General features: G+C 25.9%; 1 protein-coding gene across 2 annotated transcripts in view; it reads right to left on the bottom strand.

Moving 5' to 3' along the window:
- Positions 1-19,995, bottom strand: part of LOC129965271 (lachesin-like) — a 389,830-nt gene that overhangs the window by 29,046 nt on the left and 340,789 nt on the right. For both annotated transcript variants that reach the window (XM_056079171.1, XM_056079231.1), the window contains exon 3: positions 9,901-10,108. In XM_056079171.1, the coding sequence (XP_055935146.1) occupies positions 9,901-10,108 (208 nt within the window). The remainder of the gene's footprint in view (positions 1-9,900; positions 10,109-19,995) is intronic.

The raw sequence follows: 19,995 nt of genomic DNA, 5'->3' as shown, positions 1-19,995 counted from the left end.
GTTATTTAAAATACAATGAGAATTTTTCTTCTTTTTTTCAGTTGACATATTTTTTATTCATATAATTTGACGGCTGCTGCTTCTGATAGAGAGAAAGAAAAAAAACACACACGTCCCGAATGTTGAATTTTTTTTTCACCTTTTACATAAAAGTAAAAGTAATTTCTTAGTTTCCCGTTATGCGACATCCACAGCTGATGTACGGTGAATGCTTTCTTAAAATGACAGGAGAACTATTTCTCTTCTTGACAGATCCTTTTACGCCGAGTTTTTCTCACAATTCCTCCTGTCCCAATCAACTGTCTTCCCTAAATGCCTATTTATCACTGTCAATGACAGACCAAATCAAAAGGCCATTTATATTGTTGGAGAGATACGGAAACGTAAATTGTGACGGGAACATTTATTTCAGATCGTTTTGAAGACATTCTTCACTCAATGAATAGATTTTTTTTTGTTGCTGATGAAAAAAAATAATGGGTACACGCCCTTTTTTATACTTATATTTCTTCACACATTTTTTTTTCTGTCAAAAGTTAATTAGATAATTGGAAAAAGAATTGAATAGTGTGGAAAGGAGCTTAGAAATAAAATTGAATTGTTCGAGGGACATATATTTTATAGGCATGGCTCAGACAATCTTAATAATGAATGGATTTTTCATATTTGAATTTCGTTTTTTTGTACTGATAATAAATGTCTTTATCTGATAAATGAATCTGGTATTGGATTTCATTAATTTTTTATTTGTTGTTTTCCCATAATTTCTTTCCCTTGCATTTTTTAAAGATTCAAGGAATGGAATGAGAAAATATATAATTTCATCTGGTCTGCAGAAATGTATTATTGTGTTACGATTGCAATAATTGTGTCATTTTTAATACAAAATCCAAATTTTTATTTTCGTTTAAATGAAATTATCTGCATTATTTTAGCATCAATTTATTTTTAATGGACGCTTTTCTTTTTTTTTTCTTTAATATTTTCACATTACAATTTTGTCCATGGAGCATTGCTTAGAAGAAGAAGTTATTTTCTTCATATTTATTTAGAATAGGAAATATTTTTTTTTTTGTAAATGATAAAAGAAGATATATATTCATAATTTTATTTTTTGCATGAAAAATTATTATTATTTTTTTTTTTTATAATTGGCAATCGGTGGAAAGTTATAATGAATAAAAATAATAGTTAAAAATCTTATATCGGAATCATATTTATTACTAAATAAAAAGAAAAATTAATTATTTTTAGAATTTAGGTACGCAATTTTCATTTTTTAAATGAAGAGCGAAGTTCACTTTTAAACTTTCGCGATTAATAATTGTATTTTGTATTTAAATAAAAAATTTTGAATGGCTTGGTATCGTTGATAAGTGTCTTCATATAATGTATGTATATATGCATACATGATTTTGCTTTACTGGTTTTAAATAATGTTTAGAATAAAAATATTAAGTAATATAATGCAATTAGTCAAGCTATAAAAATAATTAGTTATAATCATAGATATACTGAATACATTAAAAAATATAAGCATTTTTTCAAAAATAGTTAAAAATATCTTCTGTACTTTCTATGCATTTCACTAAATTAAAAGAAACATGCATTTTAAAAATAAGTTTAAATAGATTTAAGCGAAATTATATTGGGAGTGCCTGGGGTCTTTGACCATCACACCCCACGCTCTGGCTTAAAAAAAATTAATACAAATTTGTTTTTATTCAGAGCCTATTTTCTTCTCTTGCATAAAAAAAAATGAAGAATAGAACATTAAAAATATATCCATTGACAAAAATAATATTTTGTCAATGGGTATTACTACGACTCACAAAACATTTAAAATTATTTATCAAAAATATTATAAACTCGTAACTTTCATAAAATATGTTCAGTATTATTTACAACGATATTCCAATATGGAAATACTTCAGACGAAAGTCATTTTTTACCATTATCTTCTAAGCCTATTTTTATTCCGGGATAATTTGCTTTATACACTGAAGAGTTCTCCCAATTTTCTTTTAGATGAATTCGTATTCGTAATTTTTAATGAATAATTTATGCCATAACAAATAGAGATGTATTTTTCTCTAAAAGTTATGCATAAGGAAATACTTCAGACGAAAGTTATTTTTTTATCAGTATCTTCTAAGCCTATTTTTATTCCGGGATAACTTGCTTTATACACTGAAGAGTTTTCATAATTTTCTTTCAGTTGAATTCGTATTCGTAATTTTTAATGAATAATTTATGCCACAACAAATAGAGATGTGTTTTTCTCTAAATCTCATACATGAAGGGACATTTCTTGATCTATATATATGCAACTGGATTGGCGGTTTTTCACTGAAATGTGATTAGAAAAAAAATGTTTAGCTGCAATTGAAATGTTTTTAAATTTTAACACAGTATTTTCTCTAAAACACAAAATTTTCTTATAAAACTGTTAATTAAAAACAAATTTGAAATATAACTAAATATATAAATGGCAAATTTAAATTCTTAAATATTAAATGAAATTTACAATTTCTTATGGAATGAAAAATAGAAACATATTAACACACTTAAAAACGCTTTTTAATTTATATTCAAAAATTTCAAAATTAAAAATTGGTGATTTTATGACTTCTATTTAAGAATTAAAGCATGCCCTCAGAAAAAGGTTCATTGAGATGCATTTTGCTAATAAAGAGATTATACGGAAAAAATAAAAAATAGTTATAAAAAATGAATTTTATGATATTTTGAACTTTTAAAAATAAACCAAAACCAGCATATATTTCAGATTTACGGAATTTTTATCTCAAAAATTCGTAAATTTGCTGAGATTGAAAAGGAGGTTTACTCAACATATTAGAAAAGAAGAAGCAAATCACTTTTTGGAATTTTTTCTGCTCAAGTATTATCTGATGTTCCCTTTTCCTTCAGAAATCTTTATTTCATAATCGGAAATGTATTTATTTAACATAATCTTATTTCATATAATAAATTTAAATATGTTTAAAGATATATTTAAAAATTAAGGGCATGCTAAAACTGTAAAAGAAATCATAAAATCACCTTAATAGAATATTTTAAATTACTGTTGACTTCTAAAGGAAATTAAATGCTTTTAACGGTTAAAAAAACCAATAATATATATTTGAAAATCATAAATTATTCACAGATAAAAAATGCCACTTAAATATAAAATTTAATCATAATTAGTTGTAAATTAATACTAAAACTAAAAATACTAAAAAAATTTTATTAAATAACAGAATTAGGAAAATTTCAGGCAGAACACCGTTACTGTAAATATCTCAAAGCTAATTTGCTCTTGATGTATAATTCAAAAAGAGAGAATACTCTTTCAAGAATAGTAATATATTTTTGTAAAATTTTATTTCATCTTACTTTTTGTTTTTATATTATTTTTCACCGAGTTTTGTAAGATCAATAGAGAAAATTCAAACATCAATTTTTTTTCTGAATGCAATATTAATATTGTAAGTATATAAAGCTACAGATGCAATTTTTGTTTTAAAAAATCACATATTTTCTCTGAAAAATGTGAATTCTAGAAATAAATTTATTAGGAATCTAAAGTAAAACACAATTTAACAGATATGAAAAATCAAATGGCTTAATAGAATCAGATAATTTTTTTATAATTATTTTCTATGAGATCAGAACGAATAAACGCAAATCAGTCGGGGCATGCTACTTAAACAAAACTATTTGCAAATAAATAGGAAATGTTTCATCTTTTCATATAATTTAAATATGAGATCTAAAATTCCTTTTGGAGCATCTCATCTTGGCTTTCCTTATCAGAAATGCAAATGATTAATAAAAATAAGAGAGAAACACCGATTCGCATTGTTATTTGTCTTATATGTACGGTTCCGATGGTATTGAGCGTCATATATTTAAGTGCAAGGAAAGTTATTGGCAAAGTTTGTTGTTAATAGTTGAATAAAAGGCATAATAACTCTCTCTTAAAATAAGAGAGAAACACCGATTCGCATTGTTATTTGTCTTATATGTACGGTTCCGATGGTATTGAGCGTCATATATTTAAGTGCAAGGAAAGTTATTGGCAAAGTTTGTTGTTAATAGTTGAATAAAAGGCATAATAACTCTCTCTTAAAATAAGAGAGAAACACCGATTCGCATTGTTATTTGTCTTATATATACGGTTCCTATGGTATTGAGCGTCATATATTTAAGTGCAAGGAAAGTTATTGGCAAAGTTTGTTGTTAATAGTTGAATAAAAGGCATAATAACTCTTGAGTAATTAATGAGTAATTGAAATTCTTTGAGTGATTAATGTTTCGGTGATTTATATCACTACCATCTCATACAAAGAGGAAAACAAAAAAGAATAACACACACAACACACACATACACACACACACACACACGCACACCTGTATCAGTATGAATTATGTATCTTTTTATAGAATTAATAGTCTATGCTATTCAGAGCATATCCGTTATTCTTCTCTTTGTAAGTTTCAATGAAGGATTCATCATATTAATGAATGGTAAAATGTCATACTAATGAATGGTTATTTATTTGGTTAGAAATCTCAGACAGAGTAATAGTGATATATCATAAGGAATTCACTGACTAAACTGGCGATGGCTTGGAAAATAGATCATATTTATTTTCACTTTCCTTGTACTAACCATTTGGGATGCTTTTTCTAGTTTTTTTTTTCTTTTTTTTTATCGTTTATACTTGGAAAGGAGACAATTTATACATTAAATGACTTGAAAATACGTTAGATTTGCGTATCATTTTTCATTCCACTATCATCATTTTTCACACAGTCAGCACAGAATGTACAGTTCAAGCATTTACTAAGGCAAAGCAAACAATGCAAGCGAAAATCCATCTAGCAGCAAATACTTCTCGACAGATAAAAAATAAAAGACCACAGATGTAACAAATTGCCTCAAAGCAATGGCAACAAAAAGATGAGAGGAAACAATGAAGGAGGAATTGAAAATATTTAAAGATTATATAAATAGAGTACTTTAATGTATGGAATTAAAAATGTATACAATATTCAATGAATCAGAAAATTAGTTTTTGGAGTCCAGAACAAAATATGATATATATTTGAAGCATGCTTGTGGATTTGACAATGATTGAACTGCAGGCAGTTCTTAAGAAAATTAATAAAATAAATGCTTTTTTAAAAAATTATTAAAAGAGCAAATTTTTGAATGAAATATGAAGCTGTTAACAATAAAAATTTCAAACAGGAGATTTATTTTTCATATTTTTTCCCTCTACAAGGATTTTAGAAGAGACATAAACACTAGGTATATATTTAAAGGAATTGATGTATGACGTGCTAAACAAGAATATAAACGGCACCAATGTATTTTTAGTCTTTGTAATCGAATATCATTGAGTTATTTCTTTTCGATTTGATAATCGCTGGAGCTAAAATCCGCAAACTTTATTTTATTGAAGTAAAATTCCCATCGTTCAGTCAAATAGAGTTGTTTATACTTATAATATATATATATGCAAAATAAAGATAATTGCTAAGTTATCCTATATCCTACAGTAAAATGGAGCAAGAATTATTTTATTTTACGGATAAGAAGTATCTGCAGAAATAGCAGTACGTAAATAGGAAAAAACTAAAAATACAAATGTATATATATATATATATATATATATATATATATATATATATATATATATATATATATATATATACATCGTGTCACCGAGATTTGATGGGCCTATTGGAATTTTATTTTTTTATTATTCATTTTTAAGTCTCTTTTTAATTAGATTAATCCCATAGCATCTTATTTGCGTTATGCCAAATAATCTTAAAGAAGGGAAATATTACTAAACTTTATTTTTTCAATAAGTATTGATTCCATCAATTTTGTCTTAGATCAAAGCATATAAACAAAATGTATTTTCAAATGGAAAAGAATGAATCAGTTAAATAATTTTGTATTGAAAATAATATGATTGTTAATATTTTAATATTCAAAGTAAATTGATTTCATTAAGCCAAATTCAAAATTAGAAATATCAAGATTTCAAAATTTTTTTATCAACTCAATATCCGAATAGTGAAAGAAATACATCCACATTTTTCAGAAAATTTTTTTATTGAATTTTTTTTTGAAATATTAACTTCTAATATAATATTTCCTTAACAAGAAATACATTTTGCAAAATTACTACTATATTTTCATTTAAAAAAATGAGAGTATTGATGTAAATCATAATAAAATGAAAAATATTTCTTTTAATATGGAAAACTAATATGGCAATAGAGTTAAGAAATCTCAGTGAGTAAGTCAGCCATCTAACTCTCTGACCCGCCACGAAGGCACACGGATTTAAACCATAAAAAGTGAATTACCGGACCGCTGCAACAGCAACATTGGCGGAAACTGTGGTTGAGTCCTAAGGGCCGTCACCGGCCACGGTACAACCCTCCCCGAAGGAAGTACGTCCCGTCATCGATAGGAGGAGTCAGATCCCCCACCTATTAGTGTACCCTCCAGTGTAGCGAGATCCAACCACCATGCCGGAAGCATCTCATCGTCATTTCGAGGTGCCCCCCCGGGGTTATCTCAGTGAGTAAGGATAAGTATGCAAATAGAGTACATAAAGTCTAACTGTTTATTCTCAATATCTCCTATAAACATTACAGAAATATAAAAGAATGCTGCAAATATGAGAGACATCTAATATCTAATTCTATACATTCTTCAAAGTGAGAAATTATTCCATTTGTACCAAAATCCAATCAAACTCTTAGATCAATCATAAAATAATTTCCAAATTATATCTTAAAAGAAATGAAGAAATCAAGCATACTTGACCAAAAATAGCTTTTGTCGACGTAATTTAACTCCCGAAATGTTTCTGTTATATGTAATAATATGTCACTCGGGAGTTTTATTCAGAAATGATACCGGTGTATTTGACATTATTTGTAAGTTAAGCAAATAGATTTGATTACTTATGGAAAATAGGTCTTGAAAATGTTACAATGTACAGTTATTTATTATTGAAATGCAGCAGATATCATGAATCTTTTTATAAAGTCGAAGTATAGAAAACCAGAGAAAATGCTACAAGCTAAAAATTTTCCTTTACATTTCGATATCCCCATAAATCTTCAGAGTAGTTTCCATTGCTACTAGATGGACTATATGAAATTTATCGGAAATCCCTTTTGTAGCCAGTATTTTCAGAAAGAGTTCTATGAAAAGAATTTCATTCTGAAATTTTATCCGTAAAAATATGTCATAGATGGACTTACAGAAAGAAAGTTGCAGAAAAGTTTCAAACAGGATTTTAACTTTTATTATTTAACTTATCACAATTAAAGGAACAATTTCTCTTCTAGCACACAGGTTTCACTTGTAAAAAATGTATATAATAATAAAAACTTATAATATAATAAAAAGCATTAATAATAATATAATATTTTCATATCGTTAAAAAATGCAAACACACAAATTATAGTAAAAAGATTTTAAAATTCGTTGCACAAACGTCCATATATCTAATTACATATTATTGCAAGCAAAGCGGTCCCAAAAAATATGAAATGGATAATTTCTGGTAAGTACAGTAAATAATTAAAAGAAATATTAGGAAATATGAACAATTATTCTGGATTCTTAATGAATAAAGCAGAATGAATGTAGATATAAATTTTGCCTGATTTAGTAAATTAAAAGGAAAGAATTTTATTGCAAGAAATAAATGATTTTCATATCTAATGAAAAGTGGCAGACAAAAATAAGGAAAATATAAAAGCATTTCAAATAATATATATTAGAGGGAAAAAAGTTAAAGAAATAAGTATAACTAAAAATTATTAAGAAATTTATTTCCGGATCAGCTGTCTTTCTAACAGCAAATATACTAAAATTCATAAAGCGAGTATTAAGAAAATATTAATCGATATATTGCACTATTAAGTGATTAATTAATAATATTTTCAGACGTTATAAGGTGTTTCTTTTCTTTTTATTTTCTTCACGTGTACTTCACATCATTTATGTTTCATTGTCTATAAAAATTCCAGATTATTGAATGAAATTTAGATATCCTTGATAAGATGAAATAAAAAAAAATCCTATGGACATTTTTATCTTTTATTACAATTCAAATATAAATTTAAATTTTCACTTAATTCAGAAGACATTTATTATATTTAATTCGTCTGAGAAAAATAATGTTTTAGAAATAGAAACAATTTCTAAATATATATTACTATGCAAAATTTCTTTTTCTAATGAAATATCTACTTAAAATAAATATTCCACTTTTTAGTCTTCAAATGCCTTTATGAATTTTGCGGCAAATTTTATTTAAATTGCTATTATCCATGTTAAATTAATTTTTTTTTCTTGAAATACCATAATTTTCTGTTTCTTTCCTGAGGAAAAGAACCAGGCTTAACATTATTTTAGAAAATAATAGAATCTAATTTAGGGAAGTCATTGAATTTCTTTTAATTACGGATAATTGCAATATCATATCTTTTATGTATTCATTTCTTTATTTAAGGGGGTCTGGGACACAAAAATCGTCAAATTTTCGAAATTATTTTTTTAGCTGAAAAAATTCTGCATGCTTTTCTGCTTAAAATAACATTTAAATCATGTTTCTGTCTTAATTAGAACGAGAGATATCATAATTTTTGTTGACCACTGCTTTGAAATTCCAACTGTCAAACAGGTGTTGCCATGGCAACTTCATCTCTTTAAATGTAAACAGACATTTCCCGGCACTGTTTTAGCTTAATTCTTGATTTTTTTTTAAATAAATTTTTAAAGAATTTATTTTAAATCCTAGACTTAGTTTGTATACAACTCAACTCCTTCAATAATGAAGTGAAACGAAGATATTCAGTGTTTATTAGAACCTCTGTGTTTACATTTTATGAAACAACGTGCTTTTTAATTTTCTGCTCTAAAGTTTGTTTTCTTAATTGTAAATGTAAAATTAAATTAAAATAAACACTTGTGAGGAAAGGAGGCGTCTCTTATGCATTTGGAAGCTTTTAAATGTATTTAAATAGTCTTAATTCTTATAAATTTTATTTTTAAACTTTAAACGCATTTTTAACCATGTTGCGTTTTTTCATTATTTGTTGTGATCAAATTGATATAAGTCCAGATCATATAAAGATAGAGGTCCGAAATTTTAAACACGTACTTTTCAAACTGTTTGCCTTAATTTTGATTCAGCAAATTAAAAAAAAATTTTTACTTTTCAAGATATGGATTTTTTTTAAAAAGTACCCAAGATTTTTTCAAAATTTTCATTCAAATATTTTTAATTTTTTTAAAAATTAATATTTTTTAAATTGCCGAATCAAAATGAAAGAATATATATTTGTGTTTGATTTAATGAAAAAATTTTGAAAATTGATCAAAAATATTTTGAGTTATATCGATTTAAAACAACGCCACTTTTTTAAAAAAAAATTTAAATTTTAAGTTTAAAAAAAAGTTTGAAAACTTTTGTGTTGTGATTTTGCTTATTAATAAGATGGTTGATTAGTACAAAAAATTTCAAAATTTTATATTAATTAATAAAAAAAATTTCAAAATGTGTCCCGGACCCCCTTAAAGACAAAAAAAAAAAAAAAAAAAAAACTTTTAAAACTATTTTTCTTAGTTTTCTCTTTACTTTCAATTGCATACATTGTAGGAATGAATTTTTTTATTAATATTCATATTACAAAAATTAGTTCAATTATAATTTTTTTTTATTTTAAGATCTTCAAAGAAACTAATTATCAAATCTAATATCATTTGATAAAAATATCTCGCATTTAAATGTAAAATTATAAAATCATTTTTAAAGCATGAATTCCATTGAATAGATAAAATTGCCTTACCTACGACATCAAGATATCCTATTTGCTTCTTCATTGGAACTGTATTTATTTGACACATATAGCTGCCTCGATCCTGTTCCTGTACATTCGTAATGTGCAAGTTGTAGTGACGATGGTCCTTGTGGTTTAGAGTGATACGATAGTTTCTTGAAATAATATTTTTGTGAATAGTTAAGATAGTTTGACTTTCTACTCTGATCCAAGCAACCTATAAAGAAAAAAAAAACTTTAATAAATGATTGTAAATTTGAATACGAATTAATAATTGGTAACATATATGCAATATGGGATTCACTTTGACATGTAGTTGTTTTTTGCTGTCTTTCTAGAAAAGCTATTGTTAACCAATCTTTTAATTAAAGAAAACAATCGTTACATTACAATTGCTATATTACAAAATGTAGCCACTTCAATGCTATAAATAATATGCTACAATATTAAAACAACTTTTTAAAAAATAACATCTTTTTATATCTGACAGAGAAGTAAAATTTAAAAGAAAGCCGAATATCGGCATATTCATAAATGCCATATTACAGTTTCAGTTTCTGAAATTCCGGCCAGAATATCCAATCGAGTTCCATTAAAATCTTATCTAAAAAATAAATACTGTAATTAAATAAATACTAAAATTAAATAAATATATAAAATAAATAAATATTATAATTTCGTAACTTATTTTGCTTTTTTTTATTATTTTGCAGTAAACAAATTATTTTTCTCTGCTTGAAGTTTTTATCTATTCAACAATACTGATACTGTATTTTATTATATATGTATTTTTTTTTAATTTTATAGGTTTTAAAGATGTATTCTATTTCAAGAATATTGAACAAATATTGAAACATTCCAATTCTTAAGACATGATGAATTTCGAATCTCTTTGAAATGTTGAGATAAAGATCAGTATGCTGCTACTTTAATTAAATTATAATTTTTAATAATAACAGAGATATACGTTTCTTATTTTTTTTCAATAGCATACTTCAAACTTTATTAAGTGAAATTCTGTATAAAATGAATAAAATGGGGCAAATATACAGATTTGAAATTATTATAATTATTAATTAATTGGAAATTGCTACTTTTACTTTAATGAACAATTTTCTTAGAGAAATTCGTATTGAATACCAAGAAATTATGCAACTTTATTGAAAATGAAAGAGAGATATTGAATGAAGTTATTGAATATCTTCTTTATGAGGATCATTTTTTTTCTGAGATTTCATACTCTGTTCCACGAAATCTCTTTTAAACTGTTTAATGCTTAAATTTTTAAAATATCCTATTTTATTTAATTCCAATTTTCAGATCCAAACCGGTTATTACAAATGGAAAAGCGATCACCAAAATACATTGTTACAAAAAACGGAATTCAATCTGCCGTTTTTGAAGGTCATTTTTCTTAAAAATTCGTTTTTTCTCTCATTTTGTTGTTGGCATTAGAAATTATTGTACTCTTTAGCTGAGATTTGCAAAGCCATTTCACTATAAAAGTCATTTCACAGCTTGGAAATGTCGCTTTGGAAAATACCGGAAGAACCTGATAATGGCTGCGTTTACCCATCTTTAAAATAGTTGACAATCCTTCAAGATGCCAGCATACATGAAGCCACAGTGTTGAATCATCGTATTCATGAAGGGGGGGCAATTAAGGAATCGGAAACGGACAATCGGGGAGCTCAAGAAAGTAAAAATAATCATGTTTGGAAATGATACATTGTTAAACTATTTTTTTTCTAAATTAAGATTCAAAGAAATTGTGCTTATCTTTTGCATTTTTCTTTAGTAAATAAATATAAAATAAAAACATTATAAGGCATAGATGAATTCATATGACAATAATTTTTATAATAAAATCGATTAATGTATTGGTGCCAAACAAAAATGTTAAAAATTATAAAGTTTACGACAGTCAATTTTTTAAAGTTAATTTTGAATTTAATTCACTTTTAAAATTAGTAGTTAGTATAAAATTCTATAAAGTTCACCTTTATAATTTTATTTTATATTACTTGATACTGCAAATGACTTCATTTCTCGTATTTTTCAAGAGAAGTTATTATGGAATGTCAGTTATTTAGGAAAAAAAAATGCTTCACATTTAAAAATTCATTCGTAAAATTTCAAAGACTGATGATAATATTCATATGGAATTTATATTTAAAAATTTAGTTTTGGCAAAAAAAAAAAAATGATTACATCCAAGATCGAATTATAATAAAAAATAATATTATGTATCTGACCTTTTTTTCCAAGAATTCTCAGAGAATTTGTATACGAAATAAAAAGTATTCTTCAAAGCTATTCTAGGAAATAGTTATGCTATTTAAATGTATGAATTTCGGTGTAAGATACAGACATTTGCGAATACTGAAAGATATTTACAATGAATGCATTTCATTTTTAATATTAACAACAACAACAAAAAAACTTTAAATACATTTATTGCAAAAGTTTGTATCATAAAATATGACGTAAATGCAAACATAAAAAGTCATTGAAATAATAAAAAATCGGCTATAACCAAACACGAATTTATTACATATTCTCATACTAACACATTGTAAAATTTTTTGCACTCACACGAATACAAAATATTTTAAGCCATGACATAAATTTATTCCTGATAAAAATTATATATATATATAAAACAACAGGAAATAAATTTATTCTCTAATACATTTATGAGTAGATATGAGTATGTTTCATTTTGCTGATAAAATGGCCTCTAATTAATGTTAAATTATGCCAATTTCGCCTTTTTATATACTCGATATATTTTTCAAACATTTTATGATATAAAAACCTACCCTCCCTTATCATGTTCTTTCATAGTAAAGTGGACCTGGAGCTTTGTGTTTTAAAGAACAAAAGTTCGATACACACAAAAAGTATGCTGAATGACTTTTTCTTTATAAATGACTCCCTCTTTTGATTTCTTGGAGAGGCCATTTCGTTTCTCTTGAGCGATACACGAATTCGACAGGAATATATTTTTTACATCGCATGGTCTCATGAAAACACAATGAGTAAGCCCGGTAGCTTATCGGCCGTAATCTATTGGATTTCTTTCAGAATGTAACGTAACAAAAAGCTAAAAAAAGTTACATAAACTGAAAAAAAAAAGACACAAAGATGAAACACAAAAAAAAAGCTTCAAGTATGGAAAAGAAGCGTTAAAATAGATTCATCGGAAAAAAGAATCGTTGACAGAGTGGGACTGTACTTGATGTGGTCTCCGATAATTTCTCCTGTCGACACATAATTAAGGTAATTAAGTCCAAAAACTCCCCTAGCTCTTCGATAAAAGGTCGTTATGGGCCGTTAAGGTGCCATGGAAAGGTGGTGAAAAAGTTAGAAAAATGGGACAGAATATTTCCGATAAAATTTCATTTTTCCTTTTGCAATCCTTACTGACATGGCACTAGGAATAAATTCTTTCATCTAAGAAAGTCAGCTGGAATAATTCTCTCGGCCATCAACTAATTTAGTAAGAGAATATCCTTTCATAAAAATGAATAAGATTGTTTTGTAATTAATTATCAATTTATTATTTGATAAAGGTGTTTTTGAATTAAGCCTGTAGGTCATTAATAAAAATATTAAAAAAAAAACAATTCCCTAAAAAATGATTTAATTTTGCATAATTTATTTTTGTTCTATAATCGGAACAAATTAGAGGCAGCTCTGATCTTAAACCAAGCTTAAAGTGAACCATTATGTGAGCGAATTATGTTAAACTATATTGAACAAAATAATTATCGGAACATTTTTTTGTATATATTCGTTCGTTTATGAGTAAAATATATAAGTATTTGTAACGTAAATAATTCATATGATATAAAAACTTCTGCACTAACAACCCGTACTGGTTCTGTTCTAGAGTACCCGTACTATCATGCTGCAATCTTTACTAACATGACAGTAGAGATTAAATTCTTTCATCTATGAATGTCGGCCGGAATAACTGTATCAGCCATGAGCAAATTTAAAAATAGAAAGTTCTTTACAATAGTGTGTACTTATGTTCCCTTATTATCGATGAGTTATGACTATTTAGAAATTTAAAATATTATATAGTATTTTACATAGTATAGCATTGTACGTTCAATTATTATCGATGAGTTATGACTATTTAGAAATTTAAAATATTATATAGTATTTTACATAGTATAGCATTGTACGTTCAATTATTATCGGATTTATGTGTGATATGTATGCATGATTATTATCGAATTTATGTGTGATATGTATGCATGATTATTATCGGATTTATGTGTGATATGTATACATGATTATTATCGGATTTATGTGTGATATGTGTGCATGATTATTATTGGATTTATGTATGATATGTATGCATGATTATTATCGGATTTATGTAAGTACGCGCACTATATCATGTATCCTAGAATTTAGTTCATGAAGATAATCGAATATTAGAGGCTTATTAATCAAAAGCGATTAAGTGCGTGAGTAAAAGAAAATGAATCTAATTAGGCCATTTAGAAATTAAGATATATATAGAACATTGCACATTTTGTAAAATGTTATTAAATCTCATAAATTTACGTTGCATTGCAGTTTTTAATTTAAAATTCATTTTCTTCAGATTATTATCTCAATGAAACATGGCTTATTTAACAATAAAGTTGATATAAGAGAAAAAAAACTTTGGTGTAAAATATGATGGAATATTCAATAGGATTTTTAAAAAGCCTAATTATAATACCCTGCTTACATGTATTAGCAATCAGCATTTAAATTCATAAACATATATCAGTAAGACAAGATATTTAACAGAACAAAAGAAGATTCAATACTTTTTGTGAAATAAATATTGCTTTAATACAGCAAAATCATCATTACACTTTAAAATTAATTTGCAAACTTTCAAATGTGGAAAATTATTGTAAAGCCAGAAACATTTACTCCTCAGAAACGGAAATCAATTTCCTATTATGCCGCATCGTTTTAAATCGAACTGTAAAGGCTTGATTATTTTATTAGAAACTGAAATATTTGTTTTCGGAGACAGAATGATACAACTGAGTCTTTCTCTGTTGTAATTGTTTTCTCATAGTTTGTGTGATATTTCATTTATTGTTAGTGTGATGTTATAGCCAACACAGCGAATAAAGTTAATTCATAAAACTGGGATATAAATTAAAGTTTGTGTATTAATTTAATCTGTATTGATACATGCAGTGAATCTCTTCAGCTTCAAAAAGATAAAGTAATGCACGTTAAAAATGGAAATCCTAGACAAAGTAACTATTTGTGAGTAATTAAATATTTTAGACCATGTAACAATTTGTAAATAAATGCTGTAGACAAAGTAACAATTTAAAAAATGTGAATGAAATAAATAAATGATATTATCTTTCCTTATAAATTTGCAATGTGCTAAATAACTTTCTGATATATGTTTAACAATTTTAGTTAAAAATAAAAGAGATTTATGTTGCATTTGGGAATTATACAGACAGCCGAGGTAAGCCATGTGAATAGCAGTGATAAGATTTCATTAAAGATTGTAAAAGAATATTTGTTAATATAAATAAAGATTGTAAATCTTAATTTATATCAACACAAAAATAATTATTTCTAATTTATTTGTTAATTAAATACAAACATGATTACTCTAATTCAAACTTATTTTTTAAAACCTTTTGAATCCATAATCCTTGAATTGTTTGAATATTTTATATCGAACTGCGTTAAAAAGTAATCTAAAAATTAAAAAAACAAAAAACAATTAATGGTTTATCTTTTGAAAGGAAAAGTTTAGTTAAAATAGTTAAATTTTCATTAATGGATTTTCATAAAATTAGTTTCTACCAGACTATGTAGTTTTGAACAGCTTTGATATGATGAAGAAAGCAACATGTCGGTTCTCAGATCCCGCATTATTTTACGTTTTATGGACAAATAAAATGTACAGAAAAATCCGTTTTCTTAATATGCATAAAATTCTTTCGTTTATATTTATATTTACATTGTTTGCTATTTTTTTATATTTATATTGTTCAATATTGTTTTATATTTTAGTTGCTCGATATTGTTTTATATTTATACTGCTAGATATTGTTCGATTTTGTTTTATATTTATGTTGTTCAATATTGTTTTGTATTTATATTTTTCGATATTTTTTTATATTTATAATGTTCGATATGCATTTTTTTAATTCAAATTTCACAGTTTTTAAGAATAAAAGTGCAAGTTTAAAAAGTCCAACTGAAATATTTTATTTTTAAAAATTAATTAATATATAAAATTAAATAAGCAATGGATGAATTCAATAACAGCAACTCCTTGACAAACATTTTATCAATTTATTTGAAACATAACATTTAAAAATTTATAGCATCGGGCAAAAAACATTTATAAATTTTTGCCTTACTTGAGTGAGAGCCAAAAAAGTGTTTTAAGAAAATCCGCATATTTATTTTCTTACTAATTTAGCAGACTGATATATTTTATTGACATTCACCATTTCATTTCAAAGACAGAAGCCTTAAATTTCAAATGTCACATCCGTAGCTTGCTTTAAATTATTCAGAGTTGGAGAAAATGAGTTTTGCTTGTTTCGTTTACATTTTCAGTTATTTTCGGGGAACGTCAAAACCCTTTATTTTTCTCGTATATGATTGGAATCTACAAATACCAATATCTTCCAGTCCGTTATCCAATACCAACTTTAATTTATGCCGCTTTTCAAAAGCGAAGAGAATGAAATGAAGAAAAAAAAATAATCGTTTACCACAATCTTTATAGAACGGATTATAAATATGAAATGGAATTAGAAATGGTAGAACTGCCTAAAATAAGAAGGAATCGAAATGAATCTTGAGATTTAAAATGATATTCAATTTTATTTAAACGAGTTTTTCTTTTCATCTTCAAATTTTCCATTTTGTATTGTCCCTCGAAATTTCGATTTTAGGAAATATGAGGATTTAAATAAAAATTTTTGACGCATGTGTTTTGAAATCATTCAATTTGGAACATTTTGCATTCTTTAAGTAAGAATGTATCATCGCCAGATCTTGATGACTCAGCTGAAATAACACAACCGAAATCTTGACTATTTACTTTTCCAATTAAATTGCCACAACTTATTTATTTGAAATCTTTTAAAATCGTTAAAGATCATGAAGTTTTATTCCATACCATAAAGCTGAAATTTTCAAAGGCTTTTCAAATTAAACTTAACTAGTTTATTTTTAGTATATTAATTGTATCGTTTGTGATTGATAAGTTTGCAATTTCTAATAGAAATGTAAAAATCTAATAATTAGAAAATAATTTAAAGATGTGTATTTATATTATTAGGATGGATTGGAATTATACTGTGATCAAAATTTTCCATATTTAATTAGACAAGCTGTCCATAATAAAAGTTTATTTATTCAGAATTGTTTTAACTATTCCTTTAAAACATTGAGACTTTGGATATGAGTTAGTAGCGGAAAAAAATATTCGTCAAATTCACATTATGGCCACTAGAGAGCGGATATGCTATGAAAATCCACACTGCTGTAAAATTGTCCTACAATCATGGAAAATTTTTATGACATTGATGGTAGTCTGAGAATTTATTGTTCTGTCTTTCTCTACTAAAATAGCAATTTTCTCTGTTGTCTCTTTAGAACCAGGTTTTATTGCTGCTTCAATATGAACACCTAACTATCCTGTCTCTTCGAATTTTATTGCCATTTTTCAGAGTTCCTTTCCAGTAATTGATTTAAAACTGAATTAGTCTGTAATTCCTTCTAAGTTTGCATTTATTTGTGTGAAAATAGCATTTTGATAAAAACAATCCAACAAGCAAAAGGCAATAGCTTGAGTTTTAGACCATAATGAAATGAAAAGTATATTGAAAACAAGCTTTAAGAGAGTGTTTGTGGGTTTCATAACGATCATTAATTAATGTTAAACAGTCTTTTTTTTCACGTGTATTTATTTGAATTGGTACTTTTTCTATGTGTATTTTATATTTATGCATTTTATTATCAAAGTTGAACTATTTGTTTATAAGCTGAAAATTTGTGCAATCCGCAAATTATCAAATTTTATCAGCTAAAAGATTTCGGCCGTTCTGAGTAGAAAAACTTGCTAGTATATTACCACGCTTTATAATGCATATTATTCTTTAGGAGCACATAAATTATTTGTTGAATATTAAAAGTCATTTTCTAAATAAACTATTTTTTCTAAACAAACACTATTTCTGACATTTAAAGTATATGAAATCTAAAAGAAAACATTCTTTAAATTTTTCAGAAAAAAACATAGAACATTCAGCTAAAACGTCTTGGTGTAAAAACGAAAATGGTAATTTAAATTTGAAAAAAAATCCTTAAATTCAAGACCAAATGGCTGCAAAAAAATGGTGAAAAAATCCTAAAAGTTCGGTTTTAATAATAGAGATATGTATGATAATTATTATGATTAATTTATAAATGTTCTTGCACAATGAAAATTCCACCTATATTGTGTAGGCCAATGTTGAATAATATCATAATTAAATCTAATCGCTTACAAAATTAATTGGATCTCTGAATGAATAAATATTAAAGACTGAAAAATAAGAAAAGAAATAACTTTTCTTAAGTTAAAAGTGTAGTGAACTCGAAGAAAATGCAAAAAATTAATATATTAGAAAAGTATAGTTAAAAGAATATAAAAGATGTATAGATAAGAATAGTTTCAAAGAACTAAATGAAGCATGATCTTTGAACTTCAATGACAAATAAAAAAGAAGGGCATTTGATATATTGGAAATTTGAGAATTTCACCGAAAATCTGTTCATGAAAATACGTGCTTTAGAACTCACAGTGCCAACATATCGACTTTCTTACACTCTTAAGCTCAAAATTCAAACAGTTTTTCGATATTTATAGCAACTTATGACAACAATTTTGTAATCTGGATATCATCAAATCATGCAATTAGTATTTCTGCTTCTTTGACCAGTTTAAGAGAAAATATGAAGTTAATGAGAAATCATCCATCTAGTTTCCTGTTTAGTCTACTTTTATCATACAATCAATATAGAATCATTGAACTGAAGCCTTTATAGGAATACGGAGACTCCGAATTGTCTTCCATTTTTTGAAAAAAAGTGCTCATAAAAAAAGTACACTATCGAAAATTTTAAACAATTTTATACAAACAACGTGCTTTTCTTAATAATTAATTGATTTTTATTTGACAGGAATCTTCAATAAGTTATGTACTACAAAAAATGTAAATTAATTAGACAGACTGATTTATCTGTATTTTGTTCTTCTCTTTTCGTGTCTAATATAAAGAAAAAAGTAACTTGAATATCAAAGAATAATTTTAAAATAGAATAAAAGATATTCTGCATTATTTTTCCAATCTATGGACCCAGCAAAAGAAAAAAGAGCATCTATTTTCTTGTAAAAATGAAATTTTCAAAAATTTAAATATATTATAAAGATTTACTGCTTTGAAAATAAGTGAATTAAAAAAATTTAATATCCATATATATGGTTCTTCCGATTTGAATTTTTACTTTTTCCTATTACTTTAATAACTTTGCCATAATGTAATATAAGAATAATATGTACCCATTCATATGCATATAACAAGTATAATTTATTTTCTCTATGGTGTCACTTGAAATTTTCTTTTCAAAATGAATAGACCCCAAACTGATTCACGATCCAATATGTCCTCACAAAATACAAAAAAAAAAAAAAAAAAATAGCGTTTAACCAGTTTAAAGTCCCAATAAATTAAATATTATTAAATTAAAAAATGTCGATAACTACTTGCTAAGCTTATGATTTACTCATGTAAATAACAATGACCTTCTTGACCTTCGTCTAAAGAACAATTTCGTGTGTGCACTCACTTTTTCATTAAATACGTTTAAATTTAGCTTCCTCTGTTCGTAGCTTTATAAGTGAAAGACATAAAATTGTAAATACGAAAGGGAAAATATTTAATTACAACTTAGATTAAATCTCCTCAAGAACTTGTAAGAAGCTTTAACGTTAAAGCCGTCCTTAGAATCTATTATTCTTGTAACACGAAACAATGAATTTTATGCCAATAC

This window comes from Argiope bruennichi, chromosome 1 (genome assembly GCF_947563725.1).
Source record: "Argiope bruennichi chromosome 1, qqArgBrue1.1, whole genome shotgun sequence".
Classification (NCBI taxonomy): domain Eukaryota; kingdom Metazoa; phylum Arthropoda; class Arachnida; order Araneae; family Araneidae; genus Argiope; species Argiope bruennichi.
Note: the sequence above shows the minus strand (reverse complement) of the source record. Positions and strands in the feature narration are given on the sequence as shown.